The following is a 16,902-nucleotide window of genomic DNA, read 5'->3' as shown; positions in this document are numbered from 1 at the left end:
GAATGAATCGATTTCTCAATGGGCCTTCTCCCTGCAACTGGTGAGTATTAAAATAGCAAATGACTGACACCTGCAGGTTGAAAAGAAAATTCCAAGTATTATTTGATGATCATAGGAAACATACTTGCTTTTACCATAGGTTGGCCATTGCACAATGTTTTTGAGAGTTATGAATAGAGTGTCAACAGCAGGCATTCAAAGCCCAAACTAGACAAGAAACTAATTGCATGAAGAAGGGTCATGGCTCATGCAGAAGGTCTCAGGTTCAGTCCCCATCCTCTCCAGGTAGGGCTGTAAGAGACCACTGCCAGCCTGCGTAAATGAGGCTGAGTGAGACAGACCAGCAGGCAAACAGCAGGCAGTCCAGGAAGGGTTGTTTTTCAAAGCTCTTTGCTGCTGTTGTGGTCCCAATCCGGATCACCCCTCACCATCTGCATTGGAACAAAGACTTCCATTGGTATGAATTCTTTTCGGCTAATCTTTCCAGTGGGTTGGACCTGTCCCTTTGCACATACAGGTGAAACTCGAAAAATTAGAATACTGTATCGCCGAAAAGTGCATTTATTTCAGTAATGCAACTTAAAAGGTGAAACCAATATATGAGATAGATGCATGCAAAGCAAGATATGTCAAGCCTTTATTTGTTGTAATTATTTGTCGTTACGCGGGTCAATTATAAATGGAATGTAATTAATGAAATGTAATAGTGATGTTTATTTTTGTAATTTTGTAACTATTTGTTTTATTACTGTGAAATTTCCAAAAGAAAGCATTTGTAAAAATTAAAAGAAAAATAAAATAATAATAAGTTGCATTACTGAAATAAATGCACTTTTCAACGATATTCTAATTTTCCGAGTTTCACCTGTATTTACAGACGGGCATTGCAACTTCTTATTTTATTCTCACTCTTCTCCTTGGTTTAAATGCTTTTTGCACTGTAAGCCACTTTGTGGAGAAGTGATTAATGAATGCAACCTCCCTGAATTCAGCAGCATTTAGCTCTGAGAATACAGGCAAGGTCTGCTCAGAAATAAACCCCAATCGGTTCAATGGAGCCTTATACTCAGATAAGCAGATGCAGCACTTGAGCCCAGCAGACAGGTTAGGGCAGACATGACCAAAGTCCGTTTTGGGGGCCTAGTCCGGCCCCCAAAAGCTCAACAACTTCAATCCTAAAAAAAAATAGCTCAACAACTTTGTTCGGCCCTCACACATGTTCACTTCATCAAATCTGGCCCTCTTTGAAAAAAGTTTAGGCATATGCTTTCTGGGCAAGAGTCCACCTCAAGAGATGGACAGAAACACCATCCCTAGCTGGAAGAGCATAGCTGCCAAGTTTTCCCTTTTCTCGCGAGGAAGCCTATTCAGCATAAGGGAAAATCCCTTTAAAAAAGGGATAACTTGGCAGCTATGGAAGAGGTGTAATATTGTTATTATCAGATATCAGTGTTGCATGTTAGTAGGGTCAGAGGCATGGCTGGACAGTTCAGCTGGTAGAGCATGAGACTCTTAATCTCAGGGTTGTGGGTTTGAGTCCCACATTGGGCAAAAGATTCCTGCATTGCAGGGGGATGGACTAGACACCTTTAAATCTTTAAAATAATATTTTAGTTTCCTGTTAACTATGCTGCTTCGATAACAAAGTTAATTAAAGTTTATATTTTATTTTCTTCAGTAATGCTTTATTCTGGATTGTTTTATTTGATGTTTTAATGTGGTTCGAGTTTTTTCTTTAAAATATAAAGCGATATGGAACTGAAACGAAGGACGGTATACAAATTCAATAAATAATAATAAATAAACAAATAGAGCGACCTTGTTCCGTCAGGCGAACCCTTAAGCCTCGACGCCAATTGTTACGTCACGAACGAAAAAAAAGGGGGTCGTTTCTCGCAAAGCACCATGGGGCTTGTAGTTTCACAGTACAGTAGCCTGCGGCGGAGACGTAAAAGCGACGCGCCCGTGACGTCAAACCTCCGCGGGTTTAAAAGCCCCAGCCCCGCCCTCACATTTCTGGCGTGCTGATTTAGAAAGAAGGGAGGGTGGAGGAGGAAAGTACGATCCCATTGGTTCTTAGAGAGGGGCGTTCTACCTACTCCCTTGGTTTTTCGAGGCTCCGCCCGCGGGGACCGGAAGCGACGTCGCGCGGAGGGGCGGGGCTCCCGGCGCCCGTAACGCGGAAGCGCGCTGTGAGGAGACGAGAGGGAGGAGGAGGAGAGGCGAGAAAGAGGGCTGAGCGAAGGTCCAGCTTTGGGCCGCCGCGTCGCTCCTCAAGGTCCGGGGGCTGAGGCTGTGTGAGGGGCGGGGGGGCCCAATCGCCGCCCCCGACTCTTCCCACCCCACCAAGGGGGAGCCTGCCATGAATGTGGACGTGGAGTTCCACATTCGCCACAACTACCCCTGGGCCCGCCTCCCCGCCAGCATCAAGCAGGTACGGACTGACCCCTCCCGGCACCTGTAGGAAAGCGGCTCTTATCGCTCTCCCTATTATAACTGACCCCTCTGGCTTCCCGTACCCCGCCAATGGCCATCCGCAGAGACCTCCTCCACCACTTTCGCTTCCCCTTCTGGGGAGCAGGAACTCCGTGGGATCTCGCTTCTGAGCGAGACGGGGGCGGGCAATGGACCCAACTTGGGACATGTCCATTTATTTCAGTGGGTCTGCTCTCCAGTAAAAGCGGGGTCGGATAGGTGCCACCCAAGCGGGTGGCCGGGGCAGACTTCTCCTTTGCTAAGAAGTCCGAGGTTCCGCCAGGGGCGAAGGCTTGAGTCCTCCTGCTAAGCCCATTCGGGTTTTTTTGTTTTGAGCGGCAGAACTTGAACCCATCTCTCTTCTGTTCCCGAGGCTAGGACACGAACAAGTGGGTTTCAAGTTACAAGGAAATAAATTCCCACTAAACATCGGAGGTAGGGACTTTTGGACAGTGGAACAGGCTCCCGTGAGAGGTGGTGGGTTCTGCATCCTTGGAGGTTTTTTAAACAGAGGTTGGATGGCCATCTGCCATGTATGATCTAGTTGAGTTCCTGCATTGCAGGGGGTTGGACTAGATGACCCTCGTGGAACCTTCCAGCTGCACAGTTCTGTGATTCTAAGTCCATTGCTAGTTACCCCAACGTTTATTCATTTCAGCAGTGTAGTGGGGGATGGCGGGCGGGCAGAATCATTTTGTGGTTGACACTGGTTGCAAATCGTTGCTGATCTACTGCAAATTACCCTTTTCACTGCTGGTGTGTAGAGACATTTTCCTCCTAGGTACTTGTTTGTTGATGTGTCACACAATGCAGTAAATAAAACAACCCAATAAGACTAAAATGCTAACTTTTCTTCACCCTTTCTTTCCTTCTCTTCCCTAGTATTAGGACAGGTACTGCCAAGTCAATGTTTGTTGTCAAACTTGTTGAACTTTGGCCCATCCTCACCTGCATAAACCTCTGCTGCTTTTCAGGGCCGGCCGGCCAGCCACATTTTTCCTGCAGGCAATTGTATGCATACAGCATGCTGGTTCTTGAGATTAATTTGAACATGGGGTGAACAAGGTAGATGAGGATCTACTGCACTAGTAGATCTTTTGCAGTAGATCTGAAAGTGTTTCCTTTCCTCCTTTTTTGTAGAATATTTCATTGTAATTGTAATAAAATGGCATTAATCAACTTCAGCAAAACCTGTAGTGTATTATTATATGAATACATCAGTCACATAAGAAGGAAAACTGAACGGAGACACTGTCAAATAATTAAATCAGTGGATGCATTGCCAAGGCTTCAACTACCTGACATATCCCCTCCATAAGTAAACATGTGTGGCTAGAGGTCTGATATTACTTCTATTTACCTAGGTGATATATGGGAACCATGCCAATATGGAATTTTCCATTCCTCATTTTTAAAGCATTTGCAACAACAAGGCTCTAAATTAGGCTGCTGAAGTGAAGAAACCCTAGAAAGGAAAGGTAGAAGTGGATTTTTGTATGAAAGTGCAGTGAACTCCATTCAAATGCTAAAAACAAATTTGTGGTGCGTGCTGAGTTCCTTGTTTTTTAGTGCATGTTTAGTCCACCCCTGTAGCTGACCCCAGTTGGTTGATAGAGGATTTTGAGCATTTAAGTTTTATTCAAAGTAAACCCATTGAAATTAATTAACATTACTGAGTTATGTCTATTAATTTCAGTTGGTCTGATTTGAGTTACTTAGTTGAATAGTCTGTGCACTCTGCTGTAGTGCTGTAGTCTTAATGCTGTTGTTCTGTTGTACCTGTTATTTTAATCCAAGCTTTCCTCCAGAGAGATCAGGGGGGCAGATATACAGTCATACCTCGGGTTACAGACGTTTCAGGTTGCGTGTTTTTGGGTTGCGCACTGCACCGAACCCGGACGTTCTGGAGCGGGTTACTTCTGGGTTTCGGCGCATGCGCAGAAGTGCTAAATAACGCTTTGCGCATGCGCAGAAGCACCAAATCGCAACCCGTGCATGTGCAGACGCGGCGCTGCGGGTTGCGAATGCTGCGGGTTGCGAGCGTGCCTCCCACATGGATCACCTTCGTAACCCGAGTGTCCACTGTGCTTCCATTTTTTTCCTTCAGGAATGTCCTATGACATAGGGTAATGAACGCCCACAGTAAATGAAGAATTGAAGGGGTGGGTGGGTGTGGTCTAGGGCAACACTCAAATTGCTTCACCACACTGGCTTTTATTAGAAGGGGAAGAAGTAGCATATGAAGTTGTCTTGTGATACAGGGCCTTAGTGCATCTAACTCTGTATTTTCCTTTTGATTGGCCAGCGGCAGTTTCCCAAATTTTCCCTGGCTGCCTTGCTGGATGTGTCTTTAACTTGTGATGCCAGTGGCTGAACATGTGACCTTCTGTCTACTAAACATGGGATCTTCCACTGAGCTACAGGATGCCTCTGACCTACCTCAAAAGCCACACATAGGAAAACATTGTTATCTACCAATTGCAGGAGCTTCTGTATTGATTTGTGTTGGTTAAGTAGAACTACAATATCAGCACTTTTATGTGTATAGGTCAGACAATTCATCTAACAATTAGTTGTTGGTCTAAGCCAAGTTGCTTGATAAAACTCTTGAAGCGTAATCTTATAGTTCAACTTTCAGCAAGCCTGAGCTGTAAATTTACCTATTGGGCTGAGGATCAACAACTTGTCCAGCACTCAAGATCAACCAGGATGAGGAGGTTAGGATCCAGCACATCTGCAGCTGAGCTGGCTTAACTCCCTCGTCCTTGGCTCAGATGGAGGGAGGTATGTGAGCACATCCTGGCTCAGCCAGGCCTCAACTACCTGAGCCAAGCCTAGCAGATCTTAATCCAGTATAAGCCCTGGAAAAAGTGTGTTCTGTGTGTGGGACCAGAAAGGGAAGATGTACACTGGATCCTAAGCCAGTGCAGCTCTGTCATGTGACTTGGCATAAATTAAGCTGGTAGAAAGGGTGGTTCAAGAAGGATACTGACCAGCTGGAACGTGTCCAGAAGAGGGCAACGAAAATGGTCAAAGGCCTGGAAACGATGCCTTATGAGGAACGGCTTAGGGAGCTGGGTATGTTTAGCCTGGAGAAGAGAAGGTTAAGGGGTGATATGATAGCCATGTTCAAATATATAAAAGGATGTCATATAGAGGAGGGAGAAAGGTTGTTTTCTGCTGCTCCAGAGAAGCGGACACGGAGCAATGGATTCAAACTACAATAAAGAAGATTCCACCTAAACATTAGAAAGAACTTCCTGACAGTAAGAGCTGTTCAGCAGTGGAATTTGCTACCAAGGAGTGTGGTGGAGTCTCCTTCTTTGGAGGTCTTTAAGCAGAGGCTTGACAGGCATATGTCAAGAATGCTTTGATGGTGTTTCCTGCTTGGCAGGGGGTTGGACTGGATGGCCCTTGTGGTCTCCAACTCTACGATTCTATGATTCTAACTCTAAACACTATTTTAAAGGCTTGTTTTTTCTCTGCCGGGCTTAGGCTGACTCAGCCAGCAGTAGCCCCATTGCTGAATGGAGTGTAGATCTGGTGTAACTTTACACCAGGTTAAATTACACCAGTTTGTTCTATGCCATCTGCTTGTGTACAGGATTGCTCCCTTACTCATTTCGTTAAATTTCTATGCTTTGTCTCGTAGGGGCTTGGAAACTCACAGCGAGACTATGAAAAGCAGGTTGTGCTCTATAGTATTCGCAATCAGCTACGGTACCGAAATAACTTAGGTGAGTAGAGAAACAGAGTTGGGGGAAGGGCTTTTGAAAACAGATACTGTCATATGTAACAGCTACATCAGAGAAACCTGTCCTCAGCTGGAATTCAGTAAAATTGTACTACCACTACTGGTCATTTTTGTATTAATAAACACTTTAAAGCGACAAGATAAACAAGAAGGAAATTAACAGGGAAAAGGAGGACACCCATGAGATGGACGAACAGGGCAGCTTCAGGCGGTGGCTGGAAGATGGCATAGGACCATTCCCCATGCCAAGGACTGCCCACCAGCCCCGTACAAGCTTATTACCAGTTCCTTATCCCAAAATGAACTTACTTCAAGAACTTTGCTAGTTGGCTGCCTTCTTTTTAAGTCTGGATTTTTGGGAACTAACTCAGTGTCAGGTAATGATGTTGCATTTGCAATAGGTATAGTATGTGGCATAAGGTGCCTTCTCTTTTGTGACATGAAGTCCAGCATACTTTCATCGCTTTGCATTCTCTCCCGCCCCCTCGCTTTGTGTGGATACACAAAGCAGGCTCCAAATCTTTGTGCAAATGGAGCTCCAGGTTTGCTCTGGAACCTCTCCCAAATTCACTCCCCGTAAAAATCCTTAGCATTTCTGATTTGTGGAGAGTGTTGCTACAACCTGCTGACCCTTCTTTACTCTCCCAGTTAAGCATGTCAAAAAGGATGAACGCAGATACTACGAGGAACTGTTGAAATACAGCAGAGAGCACCTCATGTTGTACCCATACCACTTGTCTGACATCATGGTGAAAGGCTTGAGGATAACCCCCTTTTCGTATTACACAGGAATAATGGAGGTGAGTTTAGATAAATGCTTAAACAAGGCATTTTGTGTGTCCCAGGAGTTTGTGGTATTGCAGCGTAACATGATGCCTGCCAGCTGGAGTCACATGCCCACTATTGTTAGCTTTTTGCCAGGCTGCTGCTGGTAATCAGCGGCAGGAAACAGTGGCATTTTGGGCTTGCAGCCAAATTACTCTGATGAAGGAGCTTGCAAACGTGTATTCAGAGAAAGCAGCAAACAGCGCTTGCACCTCTCAACATATGGGAGAAACAATGTGTAGCATGGTGCAGATTTGATTGATAATTGCTGGTAATGTGTAGTTTGTGCCCTGCTGCTTCTAGTGAGAGTTTTGCCACTGTATTCCACAAAAATAGGCCATTTTTGCCTCCATCCTTGTACTGCAGTAGAGCACACAGAGGCTTGGTTACTGGTATTGTTAAAGCAGCATTTTGCATAGAGCAAGTGGAGCTGCTGTTATATTTATTATCTCCAGTCCTTCCTTCAATGAGCTCAGGTGGGTGATTTATTCTTGGTCTGCCATTCTTCAAATGCATTTCCATTACAACCTTTTGCTACGCTGCAAGGTGACTGGGCCTATGTGTTGAACTAAAGACCTTTAAAGATACCATGGAAGAGAATACCTGTAATCCATTGGTGTCTCTTTCTGTTGCTGGCGATGACTGTTTCTGAAGCATCTAATGTCTTGGATACAGTATATCTACCATAATCACCAAACTGGAATAATCCCAGAGCTGGTGCATAATGGGTACATGTTTTCATGTTCACCCATGAAGTTTACTGGGTGAATTTGGGCAAGCCCTCCCAAGGTGTTTGCGAAGATGAAATGGAAAGGGGGAAACCTATGTACACTATGTCCTTGGAACACTAGCAGAGATCCATTGAAATTTATGCAGGGCATCTCCAAAATCAGTGGCATGAGGATTGTGAGGTTCACATGCCTCCTGTGCCTCAATCCAGCAATCTGTTCTGAGCATGGGAGTGCCATTGTAGAAATAGAGCACTACAATTCCACCCCCATTTTTCACTCTCTCTGCTCCCCCTCCCATCTCCAAATGTATTTTGGTGAGGGAAGCCCTGAAATGCGCTACTGCTGTGTTCACATTGTTTTTCTCAGTTGAAATGAATAGGACACACTCCACATATTTAGATCTGGTTGCAGTTTTTTCCTAAAATCTATTTCATTTTGTGCATCTAATTTTAGGTTCTTGAGTTAGAATTTTGTTTTCACTAGGTTACATCCAATGGACTTCCATTTCCTCTCCTTCCCCCTCCCCGGCAAGCAAGCAAACAAGCCAAACAAACAAGCTAACGGATAAACACAAAGCCTCCATGAACTGGGGTTTGGGTGCAAAGTAGTTTTCAAATATTTACTGATGTAGCATCAGTGCACAGTTGTGAAATGAAGAAGTACAGTGATTCAAGCTGACACTGCAACTTTCCCTTTTCCTTTGCAAAGGATATAATGAACAGTGAAAAAAGCTATGATTGTTTGCCCAACTTTACTGCTGCAGACTGTAAGTATAAGATTTCATTCTGTTTCCACAAGCTAAACAAATTTCCATTTGGAAAACATGTTTTAAGGCAGTCTAGTTCTAACAGCACAGCTGCATGATAATTCCTTTTTGAAGTTGTAACATTTGTTTAATTGTGGGGATTACATGCCTGATGTTTGAAAAGAGAACAAAAAAGATACTGATGGGAAAAAAATAACCCCAAACCAGTTATGGAAATAAAACACAAACCCACAAGTTAAGCGCCTGCTTTTCTAATAATTATTTGTTGCCACAGCGATAGGCCATAAGAATTGCATTTACATAACTTAAAATCGTTCCACTTTACCCATTTAGCAGTGCAGCACATTAGCTTTAACAGAGATAGCTGTTGGCACAGTAACTCTTGGGAGTAAATGAACCAGTGTGTAAATTATACTGTCTTTATCCTTCTCATTAACTTGGTTTTCTGAATTGCTGGCCATTCAGCTGCAGGAGGGAGACAGTGATAACTTCTGATGAGTTGCTCACTTCTGAGGCTACCCATCTTCCAGTTGTCACTTTTGACATTGTTATTACAGAGGCAGACCAAATGGTGACATAAATAACCCCTTCTGGCTGCACCAAATGCAGATCCTTTATCTAAAGCCCACAGCTCCAATACAATTGCTAGGAGAGCGATCCTATACACAAGACACATTAAACAAGCTGAAGTAAAGTTACGCCAGATCCGCATGCCATTCAAGAGGAACACCGCTGCTAGCTGAACTGGCCCAACCAAGTCTGTCAGAGGGAGAACTAGACTTTAAAACAGTATTTGATTTACACTACCTTTTTTGCCAGAACACAAGGCTGAGTTGCACAGAGTCAGGGACCATCTTAATTCCCCCACCCCACCCCTTCCTGCTTCCACCATGCCCCCATAACACCTACCTTTTTTAGGGCCTACAGTAGCCTTGACTCAGGCTGAGTCAGAATGAGCAAGTTCATGCTGCTTTGCTGGGGCTGGGGACTTTATGCCAGCTGAACATGACTGAGCTGGCAACCTCTGCATTCTAAACTGCTCATCCTGGCAGATCTTGCCATAGGTTTGGCCCCTAAGCTCATGAATTGCCTTTGATAAAAACGGTAACAAGGGCATGCATTGTCTGAAACACCTAAGGGCTTAAGGAAGCATTTTATGTTTCAAGTTAATCTGATAATGTTTCCATTTGTGAGGGTGCTTCAGATGGAATTTCAAGGCATCTTTCAAGTCAAGGATTAAGTTATTTAGGGCTAAAACTGCATGATGCAAATGCATGATAAGAAGAGGATAGCTCAGGACAATATGCATGCTTGTAGAGAATACATGAAAATTATTTAGATGTACAGTGGTACCCTGGGTTACAAACGCTTCAGGTTGCACGTTTTCAGGTTGAGCACCACGGGAAGCCAGGAAGTACTGGAAAGGGTTATTTCTGGGTTTCACCGCTCGTGCATGCGCAGAAGCGCTAAATCGCGTCACACACGTGCGCAGATGCGTCGCTGCAGGTTACAAAGGTTGCGGGTTGCGGAAGTGCCTCCGACATGGATTACATCCGCAACCCGAGGTTCCACTGTATATTTTTCTTTATAAAATCATTTAAATGCCCCATTGGGGGGCATAACATATCCAAAGTGACTCTCAGTATTATAGAAGTGCAGTAGATCCCCAAAAGTCTAAAAATAATTGAATCTAACAGAGGCAGCAACATTAAGAGTTATTAAAAAGGCCAGTTAAAAACCAATTGGAAGAAAAAATAACTGATTTCACAAAAGATGCTTTGAAAAAGGCGCATGTTTTAAAACCTTTTAAAAAAAATCTGGTGTGGATATTAAAGGGGAGGACCATAATCTGGGGGCCACCACATAATAGGCCCTGTCTCTTGTGCCTGCCCGGATGAGTATTTCCAATTGAATAGCAAATGGCAGGCTTAAAATTCATCTTCTCATAGATGACGCATCTACCAGCCTTTCTGAAAATTCTACTGTTTGTCTGCAAAGCAACATATGAAAGCAGTACTATGCAATAATGTTCCTTTGGCTCAGAATAGTTTTATAACTCTATTTTGAGGGACTTAACAACTTCCTTTCCCCCCCAGGCCTGAGACTTCTTGGCATAGGAAGAAACCAGTACATTGACCTAATGAACCAGTGTAGATCATCCAAAGTAGGTCTTCACGGTTCCCCTCCCTCCCTCCTCTCTTCTATGCGATCTAATATTTGGACCAAGTTTGGTTGTCCAAAGTGTGGGTTACAGCCCTAGCAGAGAAACTAACTAGAAATATACTGAGGGGAGCTAAACCTAGTGGCACCTTCCATAATCTTCGTAATCTGGCATAATGGGTCATTTGTGCCACCAATCTCCATAAACCCTTCTGGGTTGCCTTCGTCTCGAGCTTAACATCCTCTGTAATAGAAAATGGTACACAGTGTATAAAAGATGTTATTTCCGGATGCTGGAGGTCATGCATCATAAATATGCACTTACCTTGCTTCAGAAGGTGGGAGAACCCAAAGAAGAGCCTCCGTTGAAGAGCTCATCTATGGAGCCTCAGGTTCCCCATCCCTGATTTAAGGCTTTAGCATTAGCACTTTTGAGCTGTGCTCTGAAATGAACCAGTTGACTTGGGACTGGCAAAAGCTGCTGTATTCTGAGCTAACTGTAGTTTTCAGGCAGTCGTGTCCCATGTATAACCTATTGCAGTAATTTGTTCCGAATGTTACCAAGAGAGCCAGCGTGGTGTAGTGGTTAGGAGCGGTGGACTCGTAATCTGGTGAACCGGGTTTGCTTCCCTGCTCCTCCACATGCAGTTGCTGGGTGACCCTGGGCTAGTCACACTTCTCTGAAGTCTCTCAGCCTCACTCACCTCACAGAGTGTTTGTTGTGGGGGAGGAAGGGAAAGGAGATTGTTAGCCACTTTGAGACTCCTTAAGGGGAGTAAAAGGTGGGATATCAAGTCCAAACTCCTCCTATTCTTCTTCTTCAGAGTCATTAAATGGATGTTCTGCAGGCTTTCATAAATTATCAGTGCCAAGCCGTCATCTCATTCAGTGTATCCCTGTTCTGTCTGCTTGATACTGTACATGGAAAGTATATAGCAAGCGGTTCTCATCTTAGTTTGCAGGATGTGATGAAACATAGCATGAGCTTAACCTTGATATTGCAGAAATGCAAATAACTGCTTTTTTTATATAAAAAAAACCTTCCCCCTCCCTTTGGAGTGTGTGTGTGTGTGTGTGAGAGAGAGAGAGAGACAGAGAGAGAGAGAGAAATACAAGCAAAAAACAGAACTGAAACTTCTCTTTCTAGAATCTAACAGTCTTAATTTTATCCTGCATATTTTTTTATAAAAAATCCACTGAAGGAGTCTGTAAATTTATTGCACTAACTTGTTTCTTAGGATTAATGATGAAAAGTGGCACGGTTCCCCTCCCATCCTTGTTATGGTACATTGTTCAGGAGGGTTAAAGACCTGAGTGTGCCGTATCCAGAAATATGAGCATTTGTTAGTTCTGCTTTATAAGATAGTAATTTGGTTACTTCCTTGTTGTCTCTCACGAATGGACTGTACTCCTTCAGAAATTCTTCAGAAGGAAAACTGCCCGTGATCTGCTACCCACGAAGCCAGTTGAGATTGCAATAGAGCCCTGGTGGGTGGTACAAGCTGGTTACATCACAGAGGACGACATAAAGGTATCTTCACACAAAAATCCAAAAATTAAATTACTCTGCATAAATGTCAGGCAGAAATCCTGTACACAATTACCTGGAATTAAATCCACTTGAACACAGCGGAAATTACTTCTGAGTAAATTTGTATAGGATCCCAATGCAGGTTATTTACTTTCGCTTCACCACCTAAATCAGGAATGTGTAAATACTTACTGCCACTATCACAGAAAGTTGTTGCATCAAAGGCATTTATTTCACACAGCTACTTTGCAGTTACAGCACTTACAGTATTTACAGAAAATGGGTCAAGTTGCCTTATGGATTCTGTCTGTGATGCTAGCTGTGGCATTCAAAACAGCATCCAACATAAGGGCAAGTAGGACTCCTTAAGTGTTTGTGGAAACGACACATAATTCCAGTTTAACAGCTGCCTGCAGGTGCAAGCTTACATCACTATTAAGCAAACAGTGCTTGTCTGGAGACTCATATGATGGTTCTGTTTAGTTCTCATGGCTGAAGACCATTTATTATGCTATATGAATTTTTAAAAGCAGCCTAAGTTAAAGCTGTAACCACATCACATGGGAGTGAATACAATAATTATGCATGACAGAAGAAGTATTTCATTTTTGTCAGTCCTCCTGCTTCCAGACATTGGCTAACCCTGAATTCTAGCTCTATGATGTTTTGCAGGGGTGGGTCATCTATCAAAAAGTTTATTCTGGTACTTAATTGCCACTTGATTAACCTACCAAACAAGCTCTCTGTGTGGGTTGTTGTACTTCATCATTGTCAAACTTTTCAGTCTGAAAGCTGCATGGAATTATAAAGACCTGGCGGTTACTCAAAATGTGTGATTTAATATGTACATTTCTCTCTAGATTTGCACTACCTCTGAAAAATCTGCTATCGATAAGATCATTGATTCAGGTCCTCAGCTTGCTGGATCTCTGGATTACAATATAGTTCACAGTGAGTTTTGCTTTGGTTTTGTTAAACAGAAGAGTAATTTCTGCCAGTTGTATTTGTTTTTCTAGACCTAAAATAAGATATGTCTAAGGTTATACTTCAGACAGTGGCTAGGACCCAAGCAACGTTTGCAAGGAATTCCCACTAAAGCAGTGAATTTTTTTGCTTTTTGTTACTAGAACTATGCTATGCTGCATCACAACATTTCAAAAGCAGCTTTGTCATGTGGAATTGGCAGTAGTTTCATAAGTTGCCTGAATCCTGAGCAGTGTGACTTCTCTCGAGCCCTGAACACTTTTTTATTTCCTCCCACCCACGCAAAGCTATGGTCATGTTAGTTAAATGCACATAAATTGCGAGTTACCTGTATAACACATGTCATGAGTGCTTCTCATGCAGTTTTGTGGCACATGCTTAGCTTCTATAGTGCTCTCTATGCATAATGGTATAATGTTAAGGTTGATGGGGTGGGGTTTTTTTTTTTACAGTGACATTATTTTCCTTTCTGTAGGCTTGTATAATAAAGGCTTTATTTACCTTGATGTACCAATATCGGACGACAGTTGTATAGCTGGTAAGTATGGACTAGCTGCTTTCAGAACAAAGATCCATAAAGGGTGCTACATGTTCAGGAGTGGATTGAATAGCAAAGTTGTGGCAAAGGAGGAGTTGAGTGTGGATTAAAATGGGACTCTGTGTGAGGGACCCAGGTGGCAGAGGGACCCAGGTGGCGCTGTGGGTTAAACCACAGAGTCTAGGGCTTGCTGATCAGAAGGTCGGCGGTTCGAATCCCTGCAATGGGGTGAGCTCCCGTTGCTCGGTCACTGCTCCTGCCAACCTAGCAGTTCGAAAGCACATCAAAGTGCAAGTAGATAAAAAGGGACCGCTCCGGCGGGAAGGTAAACGGTGTTTCCGTGCGCTGCTCTGGTTCGCCAGAAGCAGCTTTGTCATGCTGGCTACATGACCCTGAAGCCGTCTGCGGACAAACGCCGGTTCCCTCGGCCTATAGAGTGAGATGAGCGCCGCAACCCCAGAGTCGGACACGACTGGACCTGGTGGTCAGGGGTCCCTTTACCTTTTACCTGTGTGAAAAGAGGGTTGCAGTGATAGTTAGAAGTACAAACTTCTATTTGCTTTGCCATAACAAAAATGCAAAATAAGATTGAATGGGAGCACTTGAGTAGACCTTGGTGGTTAAAAGGGATTTAAAGTGTGACATGTCTGGTAGATGTACGGGACCATAAAATTCCTGTTTTGTAAAATGTAATTTGAAAGATCAAAGTATCTCATTAGCTTGGTGGGAGTCTCTGTTCTCTAGGTCAGATTCCTTCGAGAGAGAGAGAGATGCAGGAATAAACATTTTAATGCTGATAATTAATAAGCAAAGATAGGGTCAGACCCCTTTTTATACATCAAAATTATATCCTTGAATCACAACCTTAAACATGGCTTCTCTTTTCAGTTCCCCCACTTGAAGGGTTCGTTATGAACAGAGTGCAGGGTGACTATTTTGAAACCTTGTTGTACAAGATATTTGTTTCAATAGATGAACACACAAACGTGGCCGAGGTAAGTTATTGTTTCAGCGTTTCTCTGTGCCCTGCATACGAGCATCTGTCAGGAAAAGACATGCTAAATTAACTTCATGTGAACTCTCCACATAAGGGTAGGATTGGGATTATGCCTGTCTGTCCTTCCTTGGCTAACTCCTAGGGACCTGTACCTAAAGCTTAGCGCTCATATGCCTGACTTGCGCAGGTGGCAGAAGGTTGTGCAGATGAATGCATTGGATTGGATTTTTGAGAATTGCCAGTAACCTTTTCCCTTCTATCCTTTCAGCTTGCAAATGTCCTGGAGATAGATCTGTCACTAGTGAAGGTAGGCCTCCTGTATTGCAGCTTAAAGTGGGTGGGTGGGTGGAGATGGGCCAACCCTTCATTGCACACATGTTTTATCTTTTTTGACATTGTGAAACAAGAATGCAAAGTGCTGATTTGCAAATGTTGTCTTCACTTTAGAACGCTGTCTCCATGTATTGCCGGTTAGGGTTTGCCCACAAAAAGGGCCAAGTAATAAATCTGGACAATCTTCATGCATCGTGGCGGAATGTCCCATCTATAAACAGGCTGAAGTAAGTATGTGGTCTGCCAGCAACAGGCCTGGTGCCTGAAGCCAGCTTCCCAAAGAGAGCATCCTTGGGGATCCTGCCATCTTCCCTTCTGTAGACATTACCAAGCCAGCATAGATGTCGCTGGGACAGCAGTTGCAAACATGCTGGGAATGTGGGCTTGGGAGAGCACATTGTTGCTTGAGACTGTGTCCCACCTTGTGATGCTTAATAGATGTGCATATCTCCGGGACCTCAATATCGGTGTGTCTTGTGAGTTGTACTATTTAACAAAGTCAGGACAGTCGTGTGCACGTACACAACTGGGAATAAATACAATTGAATTTAGTGGCCCTTAACTTTTCAATAGCCTTGCTTATTATTAGCTAAAAGCCACCAGTCCTTGTCAAAAAATAGCTTAATAAAATAATCACGTGACATTAACTTACAGCCTCACTGATTAAAGCTGGAATATAAAGTCTGAGATCCATGACCCGAACCAGTTTATCTTTGCTCAGATTCTGGGGACTTCCCTGGCCACAACCTGCTCTCAAATAGTGCTTCTTCCCAGGGTCACAGCAGATAGGCTGTTGGTCTGAGCCAGCGGGCCTCTTCTTATTACCCTTCTTCCCATTCTTAGAACTACTTTGGATCCACAGAAGATGCTGCTTTCCTGGGAGAGCTCAGAAAGCAGGAGTCCTGTACAAGAGGCGGGATCATCTGCTACAGATACCGACACAAACAGCCAAGATGATCCAGGTGAGCCGTAGAGCAGGTGGTTGCCCATCTAATAATTTTGTGTGCATTGCAACGCATTCCTTTTTATGTTCTGTATAGGTCAGTGCCTGTCATTCACTACTGTGGCATTCTGTGGTCTGAATCATGTGGGCTAGAGCTAGGCTAAACATTAAAACATTTGCTTGAAAAAGCAGCTTGCTCCTAGGCGCTGTGGTTAAACCACTGAGCCTAGGGCTTGCTGATCAGAAGGTTGGTGGTTCGAATCCCTGTGACGGGGTGAGCTCCCGTTGTTTGGTCCCAGCTCCTGCCAACCTAGCAGTTCGAAAGCACGTCAAAATGCAAGTAGATAAATAGGAACCGCTCCGGCGGGAAGGTAAACGGTGTTTCCATGTGCTGCTATGGTTTGCCAGAAGTGGCTTTGTCATGCTGGCCACATGACCTGGAAGCTGTACGCCGGCTCCCTCGGCCAATAATGCGAGATGAGCAAGCAACCCCAGAGTCGGCCATGATTGGACCTAATGGTCAGGGGTCCCTTTACCCTTTAACTTTACCTTACCTGCATGTGGAGAATCTTTAAGGCTCCTCTTCCAATTGGCTTGCCCCTGCAGGCAGGGAAATCCATAAGTGGGGAGAATTCCCCCTGTCCCACATGCAAGAAAGAGCCACTAGGTTGAGTTGGAAAAGAACCAATGAGGGTGTAGATGATTTTTAAAGAGATACCTTTCAGCATTCATTTTTATCGTTTTGAGGTGTATGGCTTTATTCCTCTGTTAAAAGACGTGCATTTGTATATTAAAACTTTGCAAAAGGGAAATACTCTAGCTACGTGCATAAGTAGCAAACATTGTTGTGATGTTTTTGGTGAAC

General features: G+C 43.9%; 1 protein-coding gene across 1 annotated transcript in view; it reads left to right on the top strand.

Annotated features, from left to right (window-relative positions):
* Positions 1 to 2,143: 2,143 nt before the first annotated feature.
* FAM91A1 (family with sequence similarity 91 member A1) overlaps positions 2,144 to 16,902 on the top strand; it is a 34,389-nt gene continuing 19,630 nt past the window's right edge. Inside the window, exons 1-12 of the mRNA XM_035125233.3 lie at positions 2,144 to 2,434; positions 6,128 to 6,212; positions 6,878 to 7,029; positions 8,494 to 8,551; positions 10,648 to 10,715; positions 12,129 to 12,242; positions 13,103 to 13,193; positions 13,702 to 13,764; positions 14,653 to 14,759; positions 15,030 to 15,068; positions 15,209 to 15,321; positions 15,938 to 16,056. Coding sequence (XP_034981124.2) covers positions 2,363 to 2,434; positions 6,128 to 6,212; positions 6,878 to 7,029; positions 8,494 to 8,551; positions 10,648 to 10,715; positions 12,129 to 12,242; positions 13,103 to 13,193; positions 13,702 to 13,764; positions 14,653 to 14,759; positions 15,030 to 15,068; positions 15,209 to 15,321; positions 15,938 to 16,056 — 1,081 coding nt within the window. The 5' untranslated portion in view covers positions 2,144 to 2,362. The remainder of the gene's footprint in view (positions 2,435 to 6,127; positions 6,213 to 6,877; positions 7,030 to 8,493; positions 8,552 to 10,647; positions 10,716 to 12,128; positions 12,243 to 13,102; positions 13,194 to 13,701; positions 13,765 to 14,652; positions 14,760 to 15,029; positions 15,069 to 15,208; positions 15,322 to 15,937; positions 16,057 to 16,902) is intronic.

Source organism: Zootoca vivipara, chromosome 8 (assembly GCF_965207765.1).
Source record: "Zootoca vivipara chromosome 8, rZooViv2.hap1.1, whole genome shotgun sequence".
NCBI classification, from domain to species: domain Eukaryota; kingdom Metazoa; phylum Chordata; class Lepidosauria; order Squamata; family Lacertidae; genus Zootoca; species Zootoca vivipara.
Note: the sequence above shows the minus strand (reverse complement) of the source record. Positions and strands in the feature narration are given on the sequence as shown.